The sequence below is a fragment of the Pipistrellus hanaki genome, assembly GCF_964339955.1.
Source record: "Pipistrellus hanaki genome assembly, chromosome: 3".
Taxonomy (NCBI): domain Eukaryota; kingdom Metazoa; phylum Chordata; class Mammalia; order Chiroptera; family Vespertilionidae; genus Pipistrellus; species Pipistrellus hanaki.
This window is the reverse complement of record NC_140505.1, coordinates 119,165,245-119,187,551: the sequence shown is the minus strand read 5'-3', so window position 1 is coordinate 119,187,551 and position 22,307 is coordinate 119,165,245. Positions and strand designations below refer to the sequence as shown.

The 22,307-nt window shown below is 43.3% G+C and overlaps 1 protein-coding gene across 1 annotated transcript in view; it reads left to right on the top strand.

The window, feature by feature from the left end:
• The first annotated feature begins 11,695 nt into the window (after nt 1-11,695).
• The window catches only part of TMTC2 (transmembrane O-mannosyltransferase targeting cadherins 2), a 401,251-nt gene continuing 390,639 nt past the window's right edge, over nt 11,696-22,307 (top strand). Inside the window, exon 1 of the mRNA XM_084877291.1 lies at nt 11,696-12,465. Within this exon, the coding sequence (XP_084733417.1) occupies nt 12,383-12,465 (83 nt within the window). The 5' untranslated portion in view covers nt 11,696-12,382. The remainder of the gene's footprint in view (nt 12,466-22,307) is intronic.

Here is a 22,307-nt window from a genome sequence, read left to right as displayed (position 1 = left end):
TCTCTCTGTACAAAATCAATAAAATATATTAAAAAAAAAAAAGATTGAAAAGACAAAAATCATAGGTGGAGAAAAAAGTGTTTGCAAATTATATATCTAAAAAAGAACTTATTGGGAGTGGGAGGGAGGGGCAATGGTAAGATATGTACACAGATAATAATTTAATAAAAAAAAGAATTAAAAAAAACTTGTATTGGAATAAAGAACTCTTAAAATTCAATAAGAAAAAAGACAATGCAATTTTTAAAATGCCCCCCCACCTCCCCTTCCAAAAAAAGTCAGAGGGATTGGAAGCATTGTAAGGATCCCAAGCACTGTGTTGGTTTGCAAATGAAGGGGGTCTCATGAGAAGGAGGGTGGGGAGCTCTAAGATTAAAGAGACAAAAATAAAATAAAAAATAAAATGGGCCGAAGCCGGTTTGGCTCAGTGGTAGAGTGTCGGCCTGCGGACTGAAAGGTCCCAGGTTCGATTCCGGTCAAAGGCATGTACATTGGTTGTGGGCACATCTCCGGTGGGGGGTGTGCAAGAGGTAGCTGGTCAATGTTTCTCTCTCATTGACATTTCTAGCTCTCTAGCTCTCTTTCTTCCTCTCTGTAAAAAATCAATAAAATATCTTTTTAAAATAAATAAATAAATAAAATAAAATAAAATGGTCCTATAACTGCAAAGAACTGAATTCTGCCAATACCTGAATGAGTTTGGAAGCAGGTTCTTCTCCATGAGAATCAGCCTCCAGATGAGAGCCCTGCTGTGTAAGCCCCTTAATTCTCATCAAGTGAGATTTTGAACAGAGAAACGAATTGGACCAAGCTGGACTTCTGACTACAGAACTGTGAGCTAATAAATTTGTGTTGGTCTAAGAAGCTAGCAACAACAATAATAATTAAAAAAAGGAGGGCCCAGTTGGCCTGGCTCAGTGTTTGAACATTGATTTATGAGCCAGGAGGTCATGGTTTTATTCCTGGCCAGAGCACATGTCCAGGTTGCCGCTCTATCCCCCGTGTGGGGCATACAGGAGGCAGCTGATCAATAATTCTTTCTCATCATTGATGTTTCCATCTCCCTTCCTCTCTGAAATCAATAATAAAAATATATTTTAAAAGGAAAAGGAAAGAAAAAGGAGAGCAAGTGATTTGGACATGTTACCAAAGATGTATGGTAGAAAATAAATTTTAAAAAAGGTATTCCACATCTTTGGTATTGGGAAAATGTAAATTAAAGTAATAACAAGATACCACTACATACCTACTACACGTATAAAATGTAAAAATATGATTCTATCAAATATTGGCAAAGATGTGGAGTAAGTGGAAATCTCATAAGCTGCTTGTGGGAAGGTAAAATGGTATAAACACTCTGAAAAAATGTCTTAAAATATTATAAACTACAGATCATACTAAATCGGTATTTATCCAAAACATATGAAAGTATATATCCATACAAAGATTTTTTCATGAATGTTCATAGAAGGTTTGTTTGCATATCCCAAACTGTAAACAATTTGAATGTTTATCCACAGATACATGAAGAAAACAAATTTGCAAATTACATCTCTAAAAATAGAAGCTGGCTCCTGTGAACTTCTACCTATGAACCAGAGGTCACGCATCCATTCCCAGTAAGGATGCATGCCCATGTTGTGGGCTTGATCTCCAGTAGGGGGCGTACAGGAGGCAGCTGATCAATGGCTCTCATCATTAATGTTTCTCTCTCTCTTTCTCCCTCTCTCCCTTTCTCTCTGAAATCAATATCTATAATAATAAAAGCATAATATGCTATTTAAACTGGACAGCCAAGCAACCTTCTAGACATCCTTCTGGACAATCTTTTGGATGAAGCCAGGGCTGTGAGAACCAAGCTCCTTGCATGAATTTCAGGCCTCTAATATATATATATATTTAAGATTTCTTTATTAAAAATATAAATTACACACATATATATCAATATATATTTTAAAAGAACTTCTGTTTTGAGTAAAAAAAATCTTAAACTATAATAAAAAGAAAACAAACTATAATTTTTAAAATGGGAAAAAATAATCTGAGAGATTTGAAGCATTCTAAGGACTCCACACACTCCTGATTTGCAAATGTAGTATAGTCATACAAATAGAGTATTACTCAGAGATAAAAAGAAACAAACTATTAAAACACACAAAAACATGAACTAATCTCAAAATAATTATGCTTACTGAAAGAAGCCAACCCCACAAAAAAGTACATAGTGTTATTTCCATTTATATAAATTGTACAAAATGCAAATTCATGTATAGTGACAGAAAGTAGATCAGTGGTTGCCTGTGTCCCATGTTCCCAATATAAGTGAGGGGAGACATTGGCTAAAACAATCATAGGTGGCGGATCTCAACCTCTGGCTTGGCACTGGCATGAGATTAACTTCAGAGAAGAGGGTTAGAGGGATGAGAGGCTTTTGGCCACTGTTCCCATTGGTGCTCAGCTTGGAATTGATGAATTCAATGTCTTCATCATTTGTCCACTTCAATCCAAGGACTGACTTTCTGGCACTGACTGTCAAGAAAATAAATGCCTTAGCTTCAAATCTAACATTGCAGACAACCTGTTTTCTTTTTAATTTGTATATCTCAGGGCAGTTCTTCACATGTGCTAGGAGGATTTTGTTGTTTTGTGCATTAAGATTGAAATGCTTTTGTCAGAGCTAATATGTGAGAATGAAGGAATAGATTGAGGACATAAAAAAATGAGACAAATAGAGAGCATTTGGAAAGAAAAATATAAGGAAGTATAAGTCTCTATATAAGGCTCTAAATATGTCATTCACTTATAATTATTAAGTATTACAAATTATAAAATATTTATTCATTTAAATGGGCAACTTGTCTTCTGCAAAAGCTTTAAATAAATTGCTGTCATTTATTATTAGATTAGCAGAACAAACTATAAACAGACTTTCTAGTCATTTCATTGAACAATAAGTGAACTAAATATGCCTTATGAGGTGCAAGTTTGTAGTGGGGTTTTTAACATAATATTGTCACTTTTATGAATGCTTTATTTGATTTTTCTAATTATGCTTTACATTAATACTTTCATTATTGTGTTGTAGTTTGGTTTATGTTACTTATCCCAACTATTCTACTAATAGATGATTTAAATTATGTTAGGAAAAATTTACATGCATGATTTGAATACATTTATTCTTAAATATATGTGTGTGTGTGTGTGTGTGTGTTTATTTTACGGGGGAGGGTTTTTATTGTACATTTCAGTATAGTCTTTATAGGTTTCTATACCAAATTTGGGAAAAAATCAGGCAGAAGTGGTGGAAGAAAGACTTCCACAGTATTATATCTTGAATCACCTGAAGAAGGATAGAGGAGGAAGACCAGGCATTTAATAAAAACATCTTGGCTGCAGCCAGGAATTTCCTTATCTAAAGTAGACCCTGAGGCTATGGCCTTTTGAATGAGAGAAAGAACAACAAGACTATACTAAGTAGTGGTTAAGGCATAAACTTTTGGAGTTAAAATCGTAAGTTCAAACGTCAGCTACACCACATAGAGAATGTAAGACTGTGGCCGATTTTCTAAACCTCTCTGAACCTCGACTTACCTGTAAAACAGAGCTGGTAATGGCACCTCTCTCTCAGGGCTGTTGTGAGGATTAAATGAGATCACAGACATAAGGTGTTCAGGAAAACGTCCAATACCTGAAAAGTGTTCAGTAGCTGGTAGCTGTTTTATAAATAAAAGGAAGTTACAGGTGGATGCAGTACAGGGTGTGAGTCAGAGCAGGAGGTTGGGAGGAGTAGGCGGCTGGCTTTTACCTAAACTCTCCCGTAAGATACAGGGGCAGGGCCTTGGCTAGAAGGCCCTGATAGCTTTTTTTTTAAATTGATTTCAGAGAGGAAGGGAGTAGAAGAAAGAGAGAGAAAATACCAATGATGAGAAAGAATCATGAATCATTGCACAACCTTCACTAGGAATAGAGCTTGAAACGCAACCTGGGCCTGTGCCCTGACCAGGAATCAAACCATGACCTCCAGGCTCATGGCCACGGGACAACACTGAACCACTGAGCCACGCTGGCAGGCGGCCCTGAGAGCGTAAGCTGTGCTGTCCAGTATAGTAGCTACTATCTAATGTCCCTATTTAAATTTAAATTAATCAAAATTAAACAAAATTTAAAATTCAGTTTCTCAGCCACACTAGCCACATTTTAAGTGCTCAATAACCGCTTTGGAGAGCTCAGATATAAAACCACCTTGACAGAAAGTTCCCCTGGATATGCTGCCTTAAAGGACCCATGACTGATGGATCTCAGAGGGAAAGGAGGAAGTGAGGGCGGGAAGAGATTAATTTATATGCATGTATGCATTGCCATGTATGCATTGCCCGTGAACAGAGACAGTAGGGTGGTGAAGACCTGGGGCAGGGCGGGAACCAGGTGGTGGGGGGCAAGGGAGGAGAGAGAGGAGGCATCCTTTTTTTTTTTTTTTTTAATATATTATATTTCACTGATTTTTTGCAGAGAAGAAGGGAGAGAGATAGAGAGCTAGAAACGTCGATGAGAGAGAAACATCGACCAGCTGCCTCCTGCACACCCCCTACCGGGGATGTGCCCGCAACCAAGGTACATGCCCCTGACCGGAATCGAACCTGGGACCCCTCAGTCTGCAGACCGACGCTCTACCACTGAGCCAAACCGGTTTCAGCGGAGGCATCCTTAATACTCTCAACAATAAAGATTTTTTAGAAGAGATCCTTGTTGGGCTAACAACACGGCAACGTTCATGAATAACTGCTTAATTTAACTGGTGTCCATCCTCTAAACTAATTTTCTCCTTACCTTTTGATTTATCTGTTATTCTAGAGGCTCCGAGGCTTATCAAAACTCTGTTATCCAAGATGCTGTGCAACTTTTCAATCTGTTAGTACCAGTGCAAGTGGGTTCATTGAAAGAGATTCTACGAAGGAGATGTCCTTGCTTCTCTTGATTGAGTTTCTGAATTCTATCATTAGCCTCGACATCTCTGCAATTATCCATATCTGGTTATTAGCATGTGATTTCCACGCCTCCTCCTCCTCTCCTCCCCCACCCACCTCCTCTGAATTGGAAACTGGGAGACTGGGAGATTCTTAAAGCTATCATTATTTTAGCAGCAGCTGGTTCTTAACAGACCCAGGTTTGCGACAGAGGTGACAGGGTCTGTTTCGGAGGCTGCTCTGTCCTAATTATATTCCTAATGGATCACAAGTTTTGGGATAAAGTGATGTTACATATTGTAGTGTCTGCAGGGCAGCGTTTTATGGTAACGCTGGGGAACATCTCAATATAACATGTGTAGCCAATGCGTTTACTGTCATTAGTTACCCAAGCAGCCCGCGTGCCTCTCTCAGCCTCCCTGACCCACATTTCATCCCCGCTCCGCTGTTTTTCCCCTGCAGGGTTATTTCCTGAACAAAGCCCAGAGCTTATGAGTCCCCCAGCAGCGAGCTCTGCTCTGACCTCTCTAAGCAAGCAGTTTCACCTGCTGGGCCAGTGTTTTTCTGATGCCTAGTCAATCTGTTAAGATTTTAGCGGGAGATTCTTGGATACCTTTCCACAAAACAGATGGGAGACTGTAATGACTTTGGCGTGGCATACTTTAGAATCGAGAGGGCAAGGAAGAGGTTCTGTTCATAAATAACCAAATCTGTGGGCATTTTAAAAGGCATTCTGTGCAGCAGGATAATTTATGTGCCACATCTCACCCTTGGCACACTTTCCAAATGAATTGTTCAAAGAGAAGTTATATTAGGACAAATAGAAATGACGACCAAGACCAGATGTGGATTTTTAGTTAATATTTATGCAACACCCACAGGGAAGATGGTATTGCACAATAAACTAAAAATGTCTTAGGCAAATAAGGAAATCTTTTACCCCGAGGAACTGGTGCTGCAAAGGTATGAATTATACAACAAAGGGCTGGGAATGCAGAACAAATGCCGGGTAGGTCGGGGCAACTATAAAAAAGAATTCATTGAGGAAGTGGTGAAGGAGCAGATGTGTGGAATCTACTTCAGGAAAATATGGGCTTAGCACTTTTTTTGGCCCTTCTTGTGTCTAAGGTAGAAAACTCAAGCCAACTAGCCTAATTTCCTTCATCTGTGGAGAGCAAAGGTAGCTTTAAATAGAATACCATGTACATATTCAGAACTAAGGCAGCAGTCTCACAAAGAGTAAGTTCACCTTAAACTAAGAGGCAGTGTCACTACATTTGATATGATGTCCAGGGATAGTGCAGATGATACTGTTTAATCAGCTAGTCCTATATAATAAAGAGCTAATATGCTAATTAGGCTGAACAGCAGAATGACCATTCCCCGATGACCTTCCATACGAAGCAGGGGCTTGAGGGCCAGCCGAGGCTGCTAGGGGCTGCCAAGGCCCAGCCCCCTGCATGGATTTTGTGCCTAGAACCTCTAGTTATTAATAATAGGAAAGGAGTTAGGGAAGGCCAGACATTCTAGGCAAGTTCCCTACAAAACATTGGAGAAAAGAGGGCTGGACAAAGGGAAGATAGACACAGGCCCAGAGAAGCTGGGTGACAGGGAAGGTGCTGTCTCTCAGCCACACCTGGGAACAGAGATGCTTGGCCAGAATGGGTGTGGCCATTGCAAGTGCATGGATATTTGCGGTTCTTAATCCCCTAAACAAAGGAGTTTGCTCTCATGATCGTGGCTCTCTTGGGACTCTTGTGACTGTGGGCTGGCCTGGCTTTTTGCTCCTGCTTCCCTGCATTTGCCCTCATGTCCCACAGCCATGTGAGCCCCACGCACAGTGGACTAATGGTTGTAAGTGGCCTGATGCTGAACTGGACCCGGCTCCAACGTGGAAAGGAAACTCTGGGCACTGGCTTTGCCGTTAGCTCTGCTGAAGCCCCAGCAACACTTCTCCTGTGACTGAACTAAAGGAAATGGGACTGGAAACCCAGGGGTTTAATTCCACGAAAATAAAGCTTTCCACCACATCTCATCCTCCCCTGGGGGCCTCCGGAAATGCTTCTTCCAGCCCCACTTCCGGATAGCAAAGCCGTCTTTAATCTAATCCCCCACCTCACCCCTCCCCACCCCAGAGTTGTTCAAGTGAGGGAGAAAATGGAGGCATTGGCTGCTTCTCAGTCCTTAGCGAGCAGCCTGAAAGCGACCAAGGCTTAATGTACTGGAAGAATATTGAAACCCATGTTAACTTATAATATGGAAGTTTGTTAAAGGCAGCTGGATCTCTCAAACACAGCTGAATTTTCAGTCTTTCACTCATCAGGGAAAGCAAGATGTGCCACTTGGTGGCATATCTCAGTCTTCTAGGCTGGGGTGGGGAGCAGAGAAAAGGGGGAAGCGAAGGAGTATAGAAAATATTTAAAACTATTGAACGTGGAGCCTTGAACATGAAGACAGTGCTGGAAAAAGCTTATAAGTTTTTAGCACACTGAACCCAAACTTTATACTTTTTCTGTCTCTGAGTCCTCTTCACTATTGCAGAGAGCTGTCTCCGTGTGACCTCCCACCATAGGCTTCTCTGCAGAATCCATGCATCCTTTAGAAGTTTTAACCTACCTCCTTCCCCTCTCCTTTGTTAATTTTTCAGTATCTTTAACGTTGACAAATATCAATTTGTTCTTTCATGATGACAATTTGTGGACTTTTAGTAGTTAAACAGTTTCTGCAGAGCACATGTATTTGTTCCTTTATCGTCAACTCTCTGTTGCTGTTTATTTTGTTTTTAGTTTTTCCTGCCTGTCCAGATGTTAAAGGGTCTGGGAGTTATGTGGAAAACAAGACTGATTAAGTCGTGCCCTCTAAGAGCTGCCAGTTTAGTGGTGATTCCAGATACAATGCCTACTATGAAGAAAATAGCAAAGGGCGTTGGGATAGAGATGGGGGAGGCTATTTTATAGCATGTTGGCTAAGAAAGCCTTTCTGATACAAGGACATTTGAACTAATGTTACTGAAAACAGGGATCTGGCCCTGAGGGGGTCTGCTGGCAGCGTGTGGGTGCTTGATTACGTGCAGAAAAAATTTCATAACACGAGTCCAGGTCAATATGAGGGAATGTTTATTAAAGCTGGGGACAGTAAAATAAGAAAGGGGTTAGCATAGATCCATGGTCAGCAAACTCTGGCTCTCGAGCCACATGCAGCTCTTTGGCCCCCTGAGTGTGAATCTTCCACAAAATACCACGGCCTGGGTGAGTCTATTTTGAAGAAGTGGCATTAGAAGAAGTTTAAGTTTTAAAAATTTGGCTCTCAAAAGAAATTTCAATCATTGTACTGTTGATATTTGGCTCTGTTGACTAATGAGTTTGCTGACCACTGGCATAGATGAAGCAGCAGGAGAGCCTAGGCTGGGCTATCCTAGCCCTCGGGAAGTCAGAGAAAAGAGCGCTTTGGGAACAAGATTAGGGGTTAGCCCGGGACTAACTGCTACTGCCCATTGCTTCCCTGGTTGCAAGTCTCATAGGGGCCCTTAGAGTTTAGAAGGTGCATGCCCGTGGGGGAAGAGGAGGAGAAAGGGAAGGGCAGATGCTGCTCCCCAGAGGGAGAACATGAGCTGGGACCTTTGTCTTGAGGCTTTTATTTATTTTTTATGTGGGCAGGAATCTTAGAGGAGGCATCAGGGGAGGGTTTCTGCAGAATATTCATGTTTTCTAGGTGTGCTCCTTCAAGGTCATGGTCTTCACTGATTGGTCAGTGACAGGGCAGGGGGTCTTTAGTCATTATTACTGATTCAGGTGCTGCTCACCTGGTTTTGCTGCTTTTCTGGGCCTGGAGCAGAAGTGCAACTGAGGCCTAGATGTCATTTCTAAGGAGGTGACCTTCTGTAGCTGCTGTAAATTGCTCTGTCAGTCTGTTCAGCCTGAAAGGAGCAAAGGGAAGGCCAACTAGATGCATGCCCAGTGGTTTGGTTGCGTAGGGAAGGTTCTCAGCTGTCAGTCACACCTGGAAACAGGTTGTTGGCCAGAATACACATGGCTACTGCAAGTGTCGCAAGACTTGATATTTAAACTCCAAAATAAAGGAGCTCTCCCTAGCATGCTCTCTGGGCTTCTGGCTCTCTTGTTGCAGAGGATGTGATCCCTTGCATTTGCCCATATGGCTCACAGCCACGTGGACTCCACACATTGGGCTGATAGACTGTAACTAGTCTGAGGTTGTGCGGGATCCAGCTTCGCTACGGGATGGAAACTCAGAGGTTGAGCACTAACCCATGCAAATAAAGCTTTCTACCACATCTCATCCTCCTGTGGGGGCCTCCAGAAATGCTTATTCCACTGGTACCCTAAGAACTCTATTCTCATTAGCAAAGGAAAAGGGCAATCTATGCAATTCTCCAGTAACACAGCTATTTGTCTCAGTTTCCCTGAACTACTTGTCCTGCCTTACTGAGACTTGAATGCTGATAAGGAGCTTGAGAACATCTGGAGACAAAGCAGCCCTGTAGGAGGAAGAGGAGGTGGTAGATTCCACAGGAGAAGGTGCTGGAGCTCATGTAAAGGGAGAAAGGTAATCTGGGCCAACGTGGGCCGGGCTGACCATGGTAAGGATTACTTTTATTCAATGTGCAACAGAAAGTCACTGAACATTTTTAAGTAGGGAAATTGTAGGTTTTCAAAAGAATCTTCGGTCTAATGCCTGAAGTTAACACTGGAGGGAAGAAGGTGCATTGGCAAGATAGAATTAAGACAGCTTACTTAGTCCATGCAGGAAATGTGGGTAGCTTAGACTAGGATAGCAGTAGTACAGATGTCACCGTAAATGTCCAGGGTTTAGTTAACAAATAAAAGGAAAAGAGGAAGTTGGAGATCATAATAGTAATAACAGTGGGGACTCAAAAATGTAGGGTGCTCTTCCTCTTGTGCCGTGGTCGGCAAACTGCGGCTCTCGAGCCACATTCGGCTCTTTGGCTTTTTGAGTGTGGCTCTTCCACAAAATACCATGGACAGGGCGAGTCTATTTTGAAAAAGTGCCATTAGAAGTTTAAGTTTAAAAAAAATTTGGCTCTCAAAAGAAATTTCAATCATTGTACTGTTGATATGGCTATGTTGACTAATGAGTTTGCTGACCACTATTCTAGTGTACTAGGATCATGATGTAAGTGTTGTGAGGAAGACCTTGAGGAGTCAATTGGTAGGGTTTTTAAAAAAACTTTTCAACAGTGAGCAGATATTGTGGAGAAATAAAAGAAAAAAGAAAGAAAAAAAAAAAAAAAAAGGGAAAGCTTGCCTAGAGTGGCTCAGAGGTTGAGCACTAACCCCCGAATCAGGAGGTCACAGTTCCATTCCTGGTCAGGGCACATGCCCAGGTTGCAGGCTTTATCCCCAGTAGGGGGCGTGCAGGAGGCAGCCCATGGAAGATTCTCTCTCATCATTGATGTTTCTATTTCTCCCTCTCCCTTCAGCTCTCTGAAATCAATTAAACAAACAAACGAACAACAACAAAAAAAGTCGACCAGTCCCTGCCTTAAAACACGCAATTTTCTTTTATGTATGTTTACTTCCTGTTTTTCCCAAGGCACAAAAATGGGCCCATCCTGCATGGCATAATGGGTGCCATGAATATTCATCATTTCATCTGGGTGAAATTAGGAAAAGATGAAGATTTGTTTTGCAGACGTCCAACCCGCAGCATTTGCCTTTCAGGCCCCTGACAGACATCCAGGGGGCTCCATTTCTCGCCGCAGTTTTGGAGAGCTTGCTGGTTAGGTGCTGCCCTGGGAGGGAGGGGGCGCGAGGCGGGGAGTCAGCCCACACCCCAGGTTTGCTCTCCATGCATGGCGGCTGCCGGGCGGCAGGGGGCGCCGCTGGAGCAGTTGTTCCTCGCAGCCCCCGAGAGCCGCTCGCCCGCGGAAAGGGCCGAGCCGGGAGGCGTGGCGGGCAGCCCGGGGGCCTTTTTGGTCTCTCAACTTGAGCATCCAGAGCTCGTGCTTCACGGCCATTCTCCTACCACATTTCATCATGTTGGACGCCGTCCATCCAGTCCTGGATCCGGGCGGAAAGGAAAGCATTTCGCTTCCCGCCTTCCTTGGTTATAGAGGCGGTTCTTCTCTCTGTGCTCAGGGTCAGCTTGACAGCTCCCCTGCAACCGTGAAAGCCCCCCCCCCCCCCCCGCACGTCGTGTCTTTCTTTCCTCTTTGGGGGCTCTTTTCTCTTTCACCTACCGCGGGAATACGTTCCTCCTCCCTACACGTCTTCCCACTGACATTGGAGACAACGGTGCGCTGGGAACCGAAACCTCTCCCTCCTAAGATCCTCCCCACCAGCCCCGCACACAGAGAAGGTCGCGTGCGTGTTGGTGGCCACCGAGGCTGCAGAACTGGCCAAACCTGTTCCTCCGCTGCTCCCGGTGCCCAGGAGAGTGTCCAGCCGACCCGGCCCGCGCCGGGCAGCGCTGGGGCTGAGCACCAGCCGGTGGCCGGCGCCGCGGGGCTGGCGAGCGCGCGCGCGCATCCTCCCTCCGCCCGGGGTCTCCTCCCGCTCCCCCCGCAGGCTGCGCGCCAGCCCCCGCCCCGGGGTCCCCCGGGCTCTCCCCACGGTGAGATCGGAGGTGGAAGGAACCGGAGGGAGCGGGAGGCGGTGGGCGGAGCCTGCGGCCGGGGAGGGTGGTGTGGGCGGGGCCTGGGGCGTCCTGGTGGGGAAAGGGGCGGGGCGCGCCGGGGAGGAGGGCCGGCCACGCAGGCGCGGGGGCCGCGCCGGGAGCCCCACGCGGGAGCTTCCAGTCTCCGGCCGGCGCGTCTCACTCCGCCGCGCAGGGGCCGGGCGGGCCGGGCGGGCCGGGCGCTAATAAAGAGTGAATGAGCGGCAGCCCGAGCGGCCCCCGATCCTTGCGCTCGGGAGGCGGCGAGGGGAGGCGGTCCGTCTCGTCCCTCCCCCCCGCCCCTCTTTCTCTCTCTTCCTCCAGCTGGTGGTCCCGGAGCCCGGCTCGGACCGGTCCGTGTGCCCGGCCCCCCATCCCGCACTCTTCCTCCTCCTCCTCCTGCGCGTCCCACTGCTCACCTAGGGCGCCCCGGATTGCCATGGGTTAGGGCGGGGGGCCTGGAGCCGCGGGAGAAGGACCAGCCCCTGTGCCTCCGCCGGAGGGCTCGGAGCCCGGGCGCCGGGCGATGGGGAGCGCGGTGTGAGCCCGCGCCCCGGGGAGGACGCCGGAGCCGCGGGGAGCCGCGGAGGTGGAGGAAGAGCGCGTGGATTGGGAGGAGGACCCCGGGGAGGAGGAAAGGGGGAGGAAGCAGGGAGGGTGGGGAAGCGAGGGAAAAGTGCAGCCGGGAGGAGGAAGCGGAGGAAGGTGGCGATTGATGCTTCTGTGTTTTGTTGCCGCCGCTGCCCTCGCGCTGGGAGCCGGGCCGGAGGGAAGGCGGCGGAGAGATGATTGCAGAGTTGGTGAGCAGCGCTCTGGGGCTCGCCTTGTACCTGAACACCCTGAGCGCGGACTTCTGCTACGATGACAGGTAAGGGGGTGAGAGGGAGAGGTGACTCCGGAGCTTCCGGCTTTTTAAGGCTGGGGAAAGTGCCTCTTAGTCCGAGGAACTATTCCGGCACCTGAATGGGGAGGAGGCGCGTCAACAGGAACACCTAGAGCAGGAGCGGGCGGGATGCGAGCGCGCTGGGCGGGCTTTGCTGGAGTTTGGGTTCCTAGTTTGCAGCAGGTTCTCTCTCCCTGGACTCCCGGCTGATGGCAGACGTTTAAATTTCTTAGCGGAAATCGCAGCAATTTTGGGAAACTGTTTAATGAAACTATTAAAACAACAACAGCAACAACAACACACGTCTTAGGTATTGCCTGGTGCAACAAAAGCGCACTGAGTGATTTTACGTCTGGGCTGGGAAGCCGTTCCCCGCCCCCTAATACATCTTCCCGGTAACGTTTCCGTTTATGGATGGGACGGGCGATTTTATTTCCCGAGGTTAACGCACACCTCTGACAGTTGCCAAAATCATGGAAAGAGGATCGTACTCTGCTTCAACTTTCCCTTTTGACGTGTAGCTAGCGGTACTTGACTGTGAGCCAAGATAATGCTGCTGATGGTCTCTCCGGCTCTCATACCGCCCCCCTCCTTCCCCCACGCGCCTCTTTCCCTAATCGATGGAGTAGCACTTTATAAAGGCTTGGCTTTCATTTCTGTTTGTGAGTTTCACACTAGACATTAGCGATTCTTTTGTGCTAATTGGGGAAGAAGACGCCCCTAGAGACTGAAGTTGTCTTCTGCATTTGGGGTTAGTTTGGGTGGCTTAATGAGACCCGAACTGTGTTGTCAAAGAGACTGCATTGATTTCTGGAAAAATGTCATAGTTGTGCCCGTGGCTCTACCTATTTTTTAAAACGTTGTTAGTGTTTAGAAACTGATGAAAAGCTCCAACAGCCATTAGGGAACGTTCCAATTTGTGCCTTTCCAGTGATTTAATCTGATTACAATTAAAACAGATGCATAATTAAAATATATTAGGAAGAACAGCACGCCTGGCTAAACTTATTAACCGTCCTGGGGTGTTTCATGCTCCATTGAAATTAAACTATCCAAAAAGTGAGCACAGATTTACTTTGACAGCTTTTCAGCAGCCTCTCCGGGCTGTGCAAAGTGAATGGTTCCCCAGGGTCAGGGCGAGGCAGCGAGTGAACTTGGGAAAAGTGGTTGATAGTGAGGGGAGGTGAAGGCAAAATCTTCTCCTGGTAGTAATTAGCCATGTTCTATATTCTCTGGTGTGCCCGCTCTCTGACTAAAAGCATGTTCATGGATGTATACCTTCAGTCAGCGGATTTTGGTTCCCATCCACATGTCTATTATGAAATCCCCCGATAGTCCCTGCAAAGACATCCAGCAAACCCTTCTTAATGCATTGGATATACTGTCTATCAGAGACTAGTTGCTAGGAAGCCCCTGTTAGACATAAACTTTCCCTCAATTTTTAAGCAATGTGCAGATTTTAGCAATTATGCTCCATGCTCTGAGAAATAAGTGCTCGGCGAGAGGGGCTGCTTCTGTTCCCTCCAGTTTTGGGTTACAGTGCACCTGCTATTTCGAGGGCAATCGGAAGAAAAATCTCTTGCTTCTTTTCACAAAATAAGTTCAGGGACAAATCTGGGCAATGGCTGGCTCTGTTGGGGCCCCAAATAGTGAGCATTTAAACCAAGAATATACAGCTTATGAAAAAGTAACTTGCTGTGATATTGTAACTTGTAGATCACTGTGGTAAATCAAGCATGACTCTTGTATGCTACTGTTTTTTTGCTATCTAGTTCTTGGAAAAGTACTTGTCAGAAGAAACTAACCTGTCATGGTTAAAGCTGAAACTAAATTTTCATGTACTTTTTTTTCCCCTATAGACTTAGTGCTTGTTTTGTGGTTTTTTTTTTTTTTTTTTTTTTTTTTTTTGATCATCAATCAGAATTGTTAGGCCTTTGTAACTTTAAGGAAGAATGGTGCAAGTGTGATGATAAATTAGTTGTGCTTTGATGGTGAATAATTGGTATTCATTCTCTACATGCTATCTGTTGAAGGGAGTGACAGATTTGCTGACCTCTACCTCGCTACTTAGATGAATTTAATGTGATGATTTGCCCATGTCACCTAGTTGATAGCATGCTCAGTATATGATATCTAGACATTATACATGACATATGATATTGAGGGTCTATAAGTACAAACTATACTTTTGCTACAATTTGAAGTGCCCTTGACTCTAATTTTCTAAGTGGCAGACCTGCATATGCAATCGCATACTCTTGAGAGTATGAAGTCTTAAAAGTATCAAATTTGTGTTTTTTTTTAAAATATATATTTTTATAGATTTCAGAGAGGAAAGAAGAGGGAGAGACAGAGAGAAACATCAGTGATGAGGGAGAATCATTGATAGCTGCCTCCTGCACGCCCCCTACTGGGGATTGAGCCCACAACTCCGGCATGTGCCCTTGATTGGAACCTGGACCCCTCAGTCCACAGGCTGACGCTCTATCCACTGAGCTAAATCGGTTAGGGCTAGTCTTGGTTTTTATGAAATCGTGAAATACATATTAACAGGCTCATGGAAGTCGGTGTTTTCACAGCGTGCTCAGGTGATTCAGTGCTCAGGTGCACTGCAAGCTGTGGCTTTCAGGTACAGTCCTTTCTAACTACTCCGACTCGCCAGGGTGTGCAGGGGGGAGAGGGCTGGGAGTCAGCGGGAACTGTGGGATGATGGTGATGTGTTTATTTCCATCACTCCATTTCAGACTACAAAGGCTCAAGTTTAAAACGTTGTTTAAACTACATCTGTGGATTCCGCCGGCCCCCCAGGAACTTCTGAGAAATACAGCTTTGTGAGGAGGCAGTGCTGGAAGCAAAGAGCTGCACTCAGGGAGGGAGGTGGCTCTTACGCTTGACTTGCTTAACTACATCAAGACTGTGCATTTTAGTCAAGAATCTGGCATTTACCGAAGGAGGGCTTTATACTGCTTCAACTTAAAAATTATTGCTGTGGTACTTCTCAAAGTTATCATTTCTTTTAAGTATAGTGATCAAGTTTACTTTATAAATGATATATATAATTACTTGCAGTGTTTGATGTAGTTTGGTTGAAATTAAGTGGTAATCTGAGACGTTTTTATAGCAAAATCAATTTCCCTATGGTAAAATTTAATATTTCACAAGTTTTTCTGGGCTAAACTCAAGAATATGGCGAGGATATGATGAAACAAGCAGTAAAAGAGAATTCATCCTATCTAATAAAAAAAGCACAAATGGTTTCAACGTCATCCCTCTTCCCCTTGCCTTCAGTCTAGTAATGACTGTAGTGAATCTTAAGTTGTGGCTAGAGTAAAATTGGAATTATAAATGTGCATTCTTTGCCAGACTTTAAGTCATGTTGCATTTGATTTCTTGAAGGACCCTCTCATTTTCTGGAGAAATTTGGTGTTTAGGTCAGTGGAAAAAACTAGCTGACCCCAATTTTTCTGCTCTCTTATGTATTTGGCAAGGATAATATTACATCATTTCCCCTTCATCCTCTTTAAAAATATTACTGTTAATATGCTTTGCATAGAGATAACACTAAAAGAGAAGTCAGTTTACTTCAAAGCAATAGAAGTAAACCCTAACTATTGTTTTGTAGTCTGATTTCACTTTGACTTACCATCTAATTGCAGGCATTTCCTTTAAGACATATAACTAGTAAAGATACTGCAACTACTACATTTTTTATTCTCAGATGAGTAACGTAATGCACTCATTAAAAAAAAAAAAGTCAATTTGAGGATTTGAAAGTGGGGAATGGATTTGTGGCTGCTTTGAGCATTTTTTTCCTTATTGCCGATTTTGCATTTGTTAACCCAACCATGATCATTAACATTACCATTATGTTTCTTAGCTATTCCATTTTGCAATAATTGTGTGAAACTTCGAGAAACAACTCCATGGCAGAAATTTCTGCTCTTGAATTAAAACTACTCCAAACTCTTACTAGCACATTCCTAATATAAATCTTTATTTTTAATGAAACACTAGTTAAGACGTTTCTTCCTTAAAGTCATTAATTATTTTAAAAGAAGGGATGGGAGGTGTAAGGAATGTTAACAAGTTTTTAAAAAACTTTATTTTCTAAAGCTATTCTACTATGCCTTCTCCTTGGTCTTTCGATGTTAACGCCACTTTGGGTTTTTGACCTGGTATGATCCTTTGTGAAATGATCAATCACTCTGTTATCTTGCCTCTAGAAAGTTCCCCTGAATAACTCACCTCCGGCCAATATGTTATTGGTACCTTAAAATTCTAGTGTATGCAACCATTGAAGGGATGCCTGGTATTTAAAAGTTTGTTTACAAAGAATTACTTATAAAATCTAAGTAAAGAAGGGAGAAGTTGGCTTTGAATCAAAGGATATATCATCAAGACTATACTGAAAGAAGCCAATATGTACAAGAGTGTTTTTTTTTTTTTTTTTACTCTAATTTCCTTCCCAGTTTATAAGACACCGGAAAAAATGCAAGTGGACCTGATTTTTAGTTTATGAAATATTTATGTGACATTTTATTTTTTAGCTGTTTTGATTGTTTAATCAAATCTGTGAAGAATTGGTTCATTTTACTGAACAAGTACATCTCAACAGTAAATTAAAATTAGGTGAAGCCAGTGGAGACCGCTTTGCCTCACCTCCATTGAGACTGCCACATGGGGCTTAGCTATCAGATGACCCAAATACAAGCACCGGATGGACATTTACAAACGCCATAGGGAAAATTGCTTGCCAGCCATCTGTCTCTTAATGGTTCCCCTGTAGATGTGTATACTCTGGCTGTATTACTATATATTCAATTTACATCGTCTTGTCATCTGCACTTCGTTTTTCAGTGTTATTGTGCCCCTGTTGTAATTCTGAAATAGCCACAACCTTTTGGATTCCAGTTTGAGATAGGAGCACGCTTTGTCTCTCTCATCTCCCTGTTGCTGTTTAGCACACTAAAGGTACTTGTTTAAAATGTCGGTGATGGTGCAGCTGTTTGTCATAGGCGGAGGGTACATTTTTCGCTAAAACAGGCAACTTCATGAGAGGATGGGGCCAAGTCTACCCTTTAAGGCACTCTGGAAAATCAGGGCTAACAAGCCTAGTTTCTTATAACTTTATTTTTCTCATCCAACATGGTTTATACCTGTAACATTCACTTTTTAGACTGCTTGTCTCTTGCTAATTATTTGATCAGCTTTAGGTACTTATTTAATAGCTTCACAAAGGTGGCAAGTGTGGCAGCCTTGATGGAAAGAAAAGTGGGCTGTTGAATGTACAGGCCTCTCCTCTGTGAGCAGCTGTCCTCACTGAGAGCCTCGTTGGGGGAAAAGGTGGTGTAGAGGCATAGCACCAGGAACTGCACTGCCTTCTGTTTTTCGCAGGATGAAAAAGGCATCATATTTGGAATAATTAAAGATGTAATTATATGCAATGGTGTCTTTGAAGATTTGATTTATACGTGCTTTTGAGGAATAATAACTACATTCAATAATTCAAGAGTTATGAATATTCCTAGATGTGGGCTTCTCATACATATGGTGCATAATACAAGCAGCAGCTGTTCACTCTTGTCAGCAGCATCCATACCTGTCTGTCTTCCTTACCTGTACTGTAGCAGTACTACAGAGTGTTTGTGAGTTTGACAGTAGACTTATAAACATGCCAATAGTTCGTCCTTTAGCAGAATTTCACTTGCATGTACTCATGTTTATTTTGACTCATACTCATATTTTAAGACTTTTACTGGGATTCTGTCAGCTTCTCTCCCAGGACATGGGTGCCCAGGATCCATGGTAGATGGTTTGAAGGGGCGTTGTTCTGGGTCTGGTGCTCATGGGCACTTTATTTGTAGGTGGGGAAGCTTTAGACTTCTTCTCCCAAATGTCTCCTTTCTAATTCATTGTCCAGTCAGTTGTTTTTCTTGGAGTTAACTAGATTTGCCTCTACTGGTCATCGGGATTGAAGACTTTTGCCCCAGAGAGATGTTTTTTTGGGGGGCTGTATTTTCTAGACAGTTAATTCTAACAAGATGCAACACTATTAAATTTCTATTGATCTCTTCCTCCTCTCTGACAGTTTACCTTTTCAATCACATTTGGCAGTTCCTCTGGTATTCAAGGTTTCTTAGAATAAAAGTATACATGTTTATTTTAATATTTTAAAAAATTTTTAGAGTCCAAATTTGGGTCCAGCTATGACCTTTTGTCTTTTTTTTTTTTTTTAATATTTTATTGATTTTTTACAAAGAGGAAGGAAGAGAGATAGAGAGTTAGAAACATCAATGAGAGAGAAACATTGATCAGCTGCCTCTTGCACGCCCCCTACTGGGGATGTGCCCACAACCACAGTACATGCCCTAGTCCAGAATCGAACCTGGGACCTTTCAGTCCACAGGCCGATACTCTATGCATTGAGCCAAACCGGTTTCAGCGACCTTTTGCCTTTATAGGTAAATGGGGAATCATTGAATAAACCTATTGACTCAGGAGAATTTTGAAGAAGTCAGGAACACAAATGAGTTGTGTTTCTAAGGCTATATTGAGAGTTGCTGCTATGTTTTTAGAGCAGTATATTTTCGTTTACAGGCATTTCATAAAAATGCAGTTAATATGGTCAACTAAAAATGATTTTATGGATGAGACGGAGAGAGATTTTGATTTGCTCATGACTAAAAAATTAATATGGAAAATTCTAACTCCACCTCTAGATTCCATTTTATTGCAGAATTAAGTTATATGAACATTTATTTATTCCAGGGCTATGTGCCTGCTTTGTTGCTGAGGGCAGTGCTACTGTGTCTGCTTAAAAGTGCTGTAGATTTTGGCAGCGGAGATGCTATTTGCTTATGGTAATTACACGTAAGCTTTTGTTTCTTGGTTTCTTTGCTGGGCATTGGCTATATCAGAGCGAGGCAGGGTAGGAAGTGTGGCGCAGCAGGCAGTTATCATCAAAGAGGCTGGCTAAATTACATGATTTGTCAAACGAAACACCCATCATTGCCCCTGGAATAGCAGCTGTGAGCTAGGTGCTGTGCCCAATGGCTTAATTAAGAAACAATGTACAAAAATATTACCACGGGGTGAAGGAATTTATTGACATTTGAAACTGAAAAAAGGTCACAAGTTTTAGTAGTTAGTGAAAGTGCTTATTTCCTTAATTGTGGTTCCAGAGGCCATTGCTTTCTTTAGAAGTAGAAAATGTTGATTGTCCTAGCCTAGAAATTCTCCCTTGACATCATTTAGGGATGTTGGAACTTCAAAGGATGTGTTGTTTGCCGAAGAGTGGCCACTGGGGCGCAATATGGCTCTTGACATTTTGAGCAGTGTTAAATGATGACATTGAAGTATTTCAAACAGCCATGTTTCAACATTGTTTAAAAATCCAGTGGGGAGAATGACCGTCCGTATCCCTGCATACTTGGAATTCTTTGGGTATTAATTTTAAATGCAGTTCACGAGTTTGCCTCCTAAAAAATAAGTTAGAAAAAAAAAAGGCGAATAAGGCTAGTAAAAGTTTTACGGCTGTGTGTTCTGAAATTTTGTTTTCTTTTTTCAGATGCTTATACGCATTCTATAAAGAGACTGAAAGGATGCAGACCGCAGCCCTGTTTTTTGTTTTAATCTCCCCATTGGGTTATATGTCCGTTGTTTAGAACACTGTTATAAAAGCATGTTGTTAATTCCATTATAAACTGGAGATTATAAAACTGGTCTTTGAGAGAGGCAGGCAGGGGAAAACACTTTGGGGAAAGTAAACTCTTGTGTTTGTCCATTTCCAGTTTAAGCGGAAACACGCGCACCCTGCTTTCTTTTCTGTTACTGGTATCTCTTGGGTTAAAAATGAGACTCGACAGTTTTACTGTTGCCAAAACCGCTTTGGCTCAGTGGATAGAGCGTGGGCCTGAGGACTGAAAGGTCCCAGGTCAAGGGCATGTACCTTGGTTGTGGAGACATCCCCAGTAAGGGGTGTTCAGGAGGCAGCCGATCGATGTTTCTCTCTCATCGATGTTTCTAACTCTCTCTCCTTCTCCCTTCCTCTTTGTAAAAAATCAATAAAATATATTAAAAAAAATAGTTTTACTCTTGACAAGGTCAGTGCATGTGAAAGTGACATCCCTGCAAATTGTGTTCTCACCGGGGATTGCCTTAGACCAGTAGTGGGCAAACTCACTAGTCAACAGAGCCAAATATCAACAGTACAACGATTGAAATTTCTTTTGAGAGCCAATTTTTTTTAAACTTAACGCCACTTCTTCAAAATAGACTCGCCCAGGCCATGGCCTTTTGTGGAAGAGCCACACTCAAGGAGCCAAAGAGCCGCACGTGGCTCGTGAGCCGCAGTTTGCCGACCACGGCATTAGATGGTGGGTCTAGGTAGGGGTGTCAAACTCAATCAGAGAAGGGGCCAAAATCTAAAATCCAGCCTAAATCGCGGGCTGAATGGTTTACTGAACAGTCATAAACTGACAATGTCATAAACTGACAGCGGAGTGCAGTGATGACAGCGCGGTGCGGGCCACATTGCAAGGCCTGGCGGGCTGGATTTAGCCCGCGGGCCTTGTGTTTGACACATGTGGTCTAGAGATACATTCGCAGGTTTGACCGCTTTTCTCAGTCTGGAGGGACATTTGCCTTCACCTAGGCATTTGGAGAAGGGGTTCCTGAAGTAGGGCTAGCACCTGCGATGTTCCTTTGGGGAGGACCTTGCTCATTGTTTTATAAACTGCCTTTTGTCTACCTCTGCCTTTCTGTATTCAGGTTTCTAAAGGTACAGTACACACTGAGCCTGCTGCCTTGGATCGACAACGATGTCTTAAGGTAGAACACGGGGATCCACATTCTCTGTCAAGTGTACTTCTTTTAGAACAGAATGTTCCCCCTCCTCCTCCAATAATTAACTACAGGACTGCTCTCCCAAAGCAATTGAAAAAGCTCATCTTGACTAAGAAAGCTTCCGGTGACAAATTTTCCAACTATAACTTTGCAGAAGAAAAGTTCTCCGATGATGAAGAAGTTTAATCAGGCAAAAAGACATTTTTATTTGCAGAAATGGGTCCTTTAGAGGGAAGCAATTATTTATAGCCGATGTGAAGAAGTGGTATACCTGAATCCATTTGGTAAACCTCATTTAAAATAGGAAGGTTATTCTTGTTATGCTGTTGAAAGAAAAAAAAAAATGGTGCTGAATAGTCACTGAACTTATATTAAAGAAATAAGCTTTTACACTTTAACCTACTCCTTAGGGATATGGATTGGTTTAACTAAAGAAAACTGAATTTAAGATTTGAATTAAAGCCTTTTAAAGACAAACACTGTGCAGCCTGAGAGCACTGACTGTAGTTTGCCAAATGAGTCTTCTATTTTAAAAAATATTCTTTAGTTTTGGTTCCTCCATCTGTCTATGTAAGAATCTTTGTATTTTTTCTTTTGAAAACAGTGGTGTGTTTTGCTTTTGTTACATGTTGAACAGAGAGCGAAATTTCACTGTTTTAAAACCTCTCGTATGTCATCAACCTAAATAATGTAAGCCGTTTCTATGAGAAGGTCTTTAGTACTAGTTACTTTCAAATTGAGAAATGATATTGAGGATGCCTGCGGCAGGCCTTGTCCTTTCTCAGGACTTGCCCCCCTGCCTTCATCCTTTGATATGGACTATTGCCTTTTAAAAAATACCTTTCAAAATGCAGTTTAACCCCCTAGTTTTCTTGAGTCTAATTGATCTCCGTATACCTTGCTTAAAGGGCCATTGGTGAGCTGGTCCTCTTTCCATCTGGTGTATGTATATGTTTCTAGATTAGTCTACAAGCACATCACTT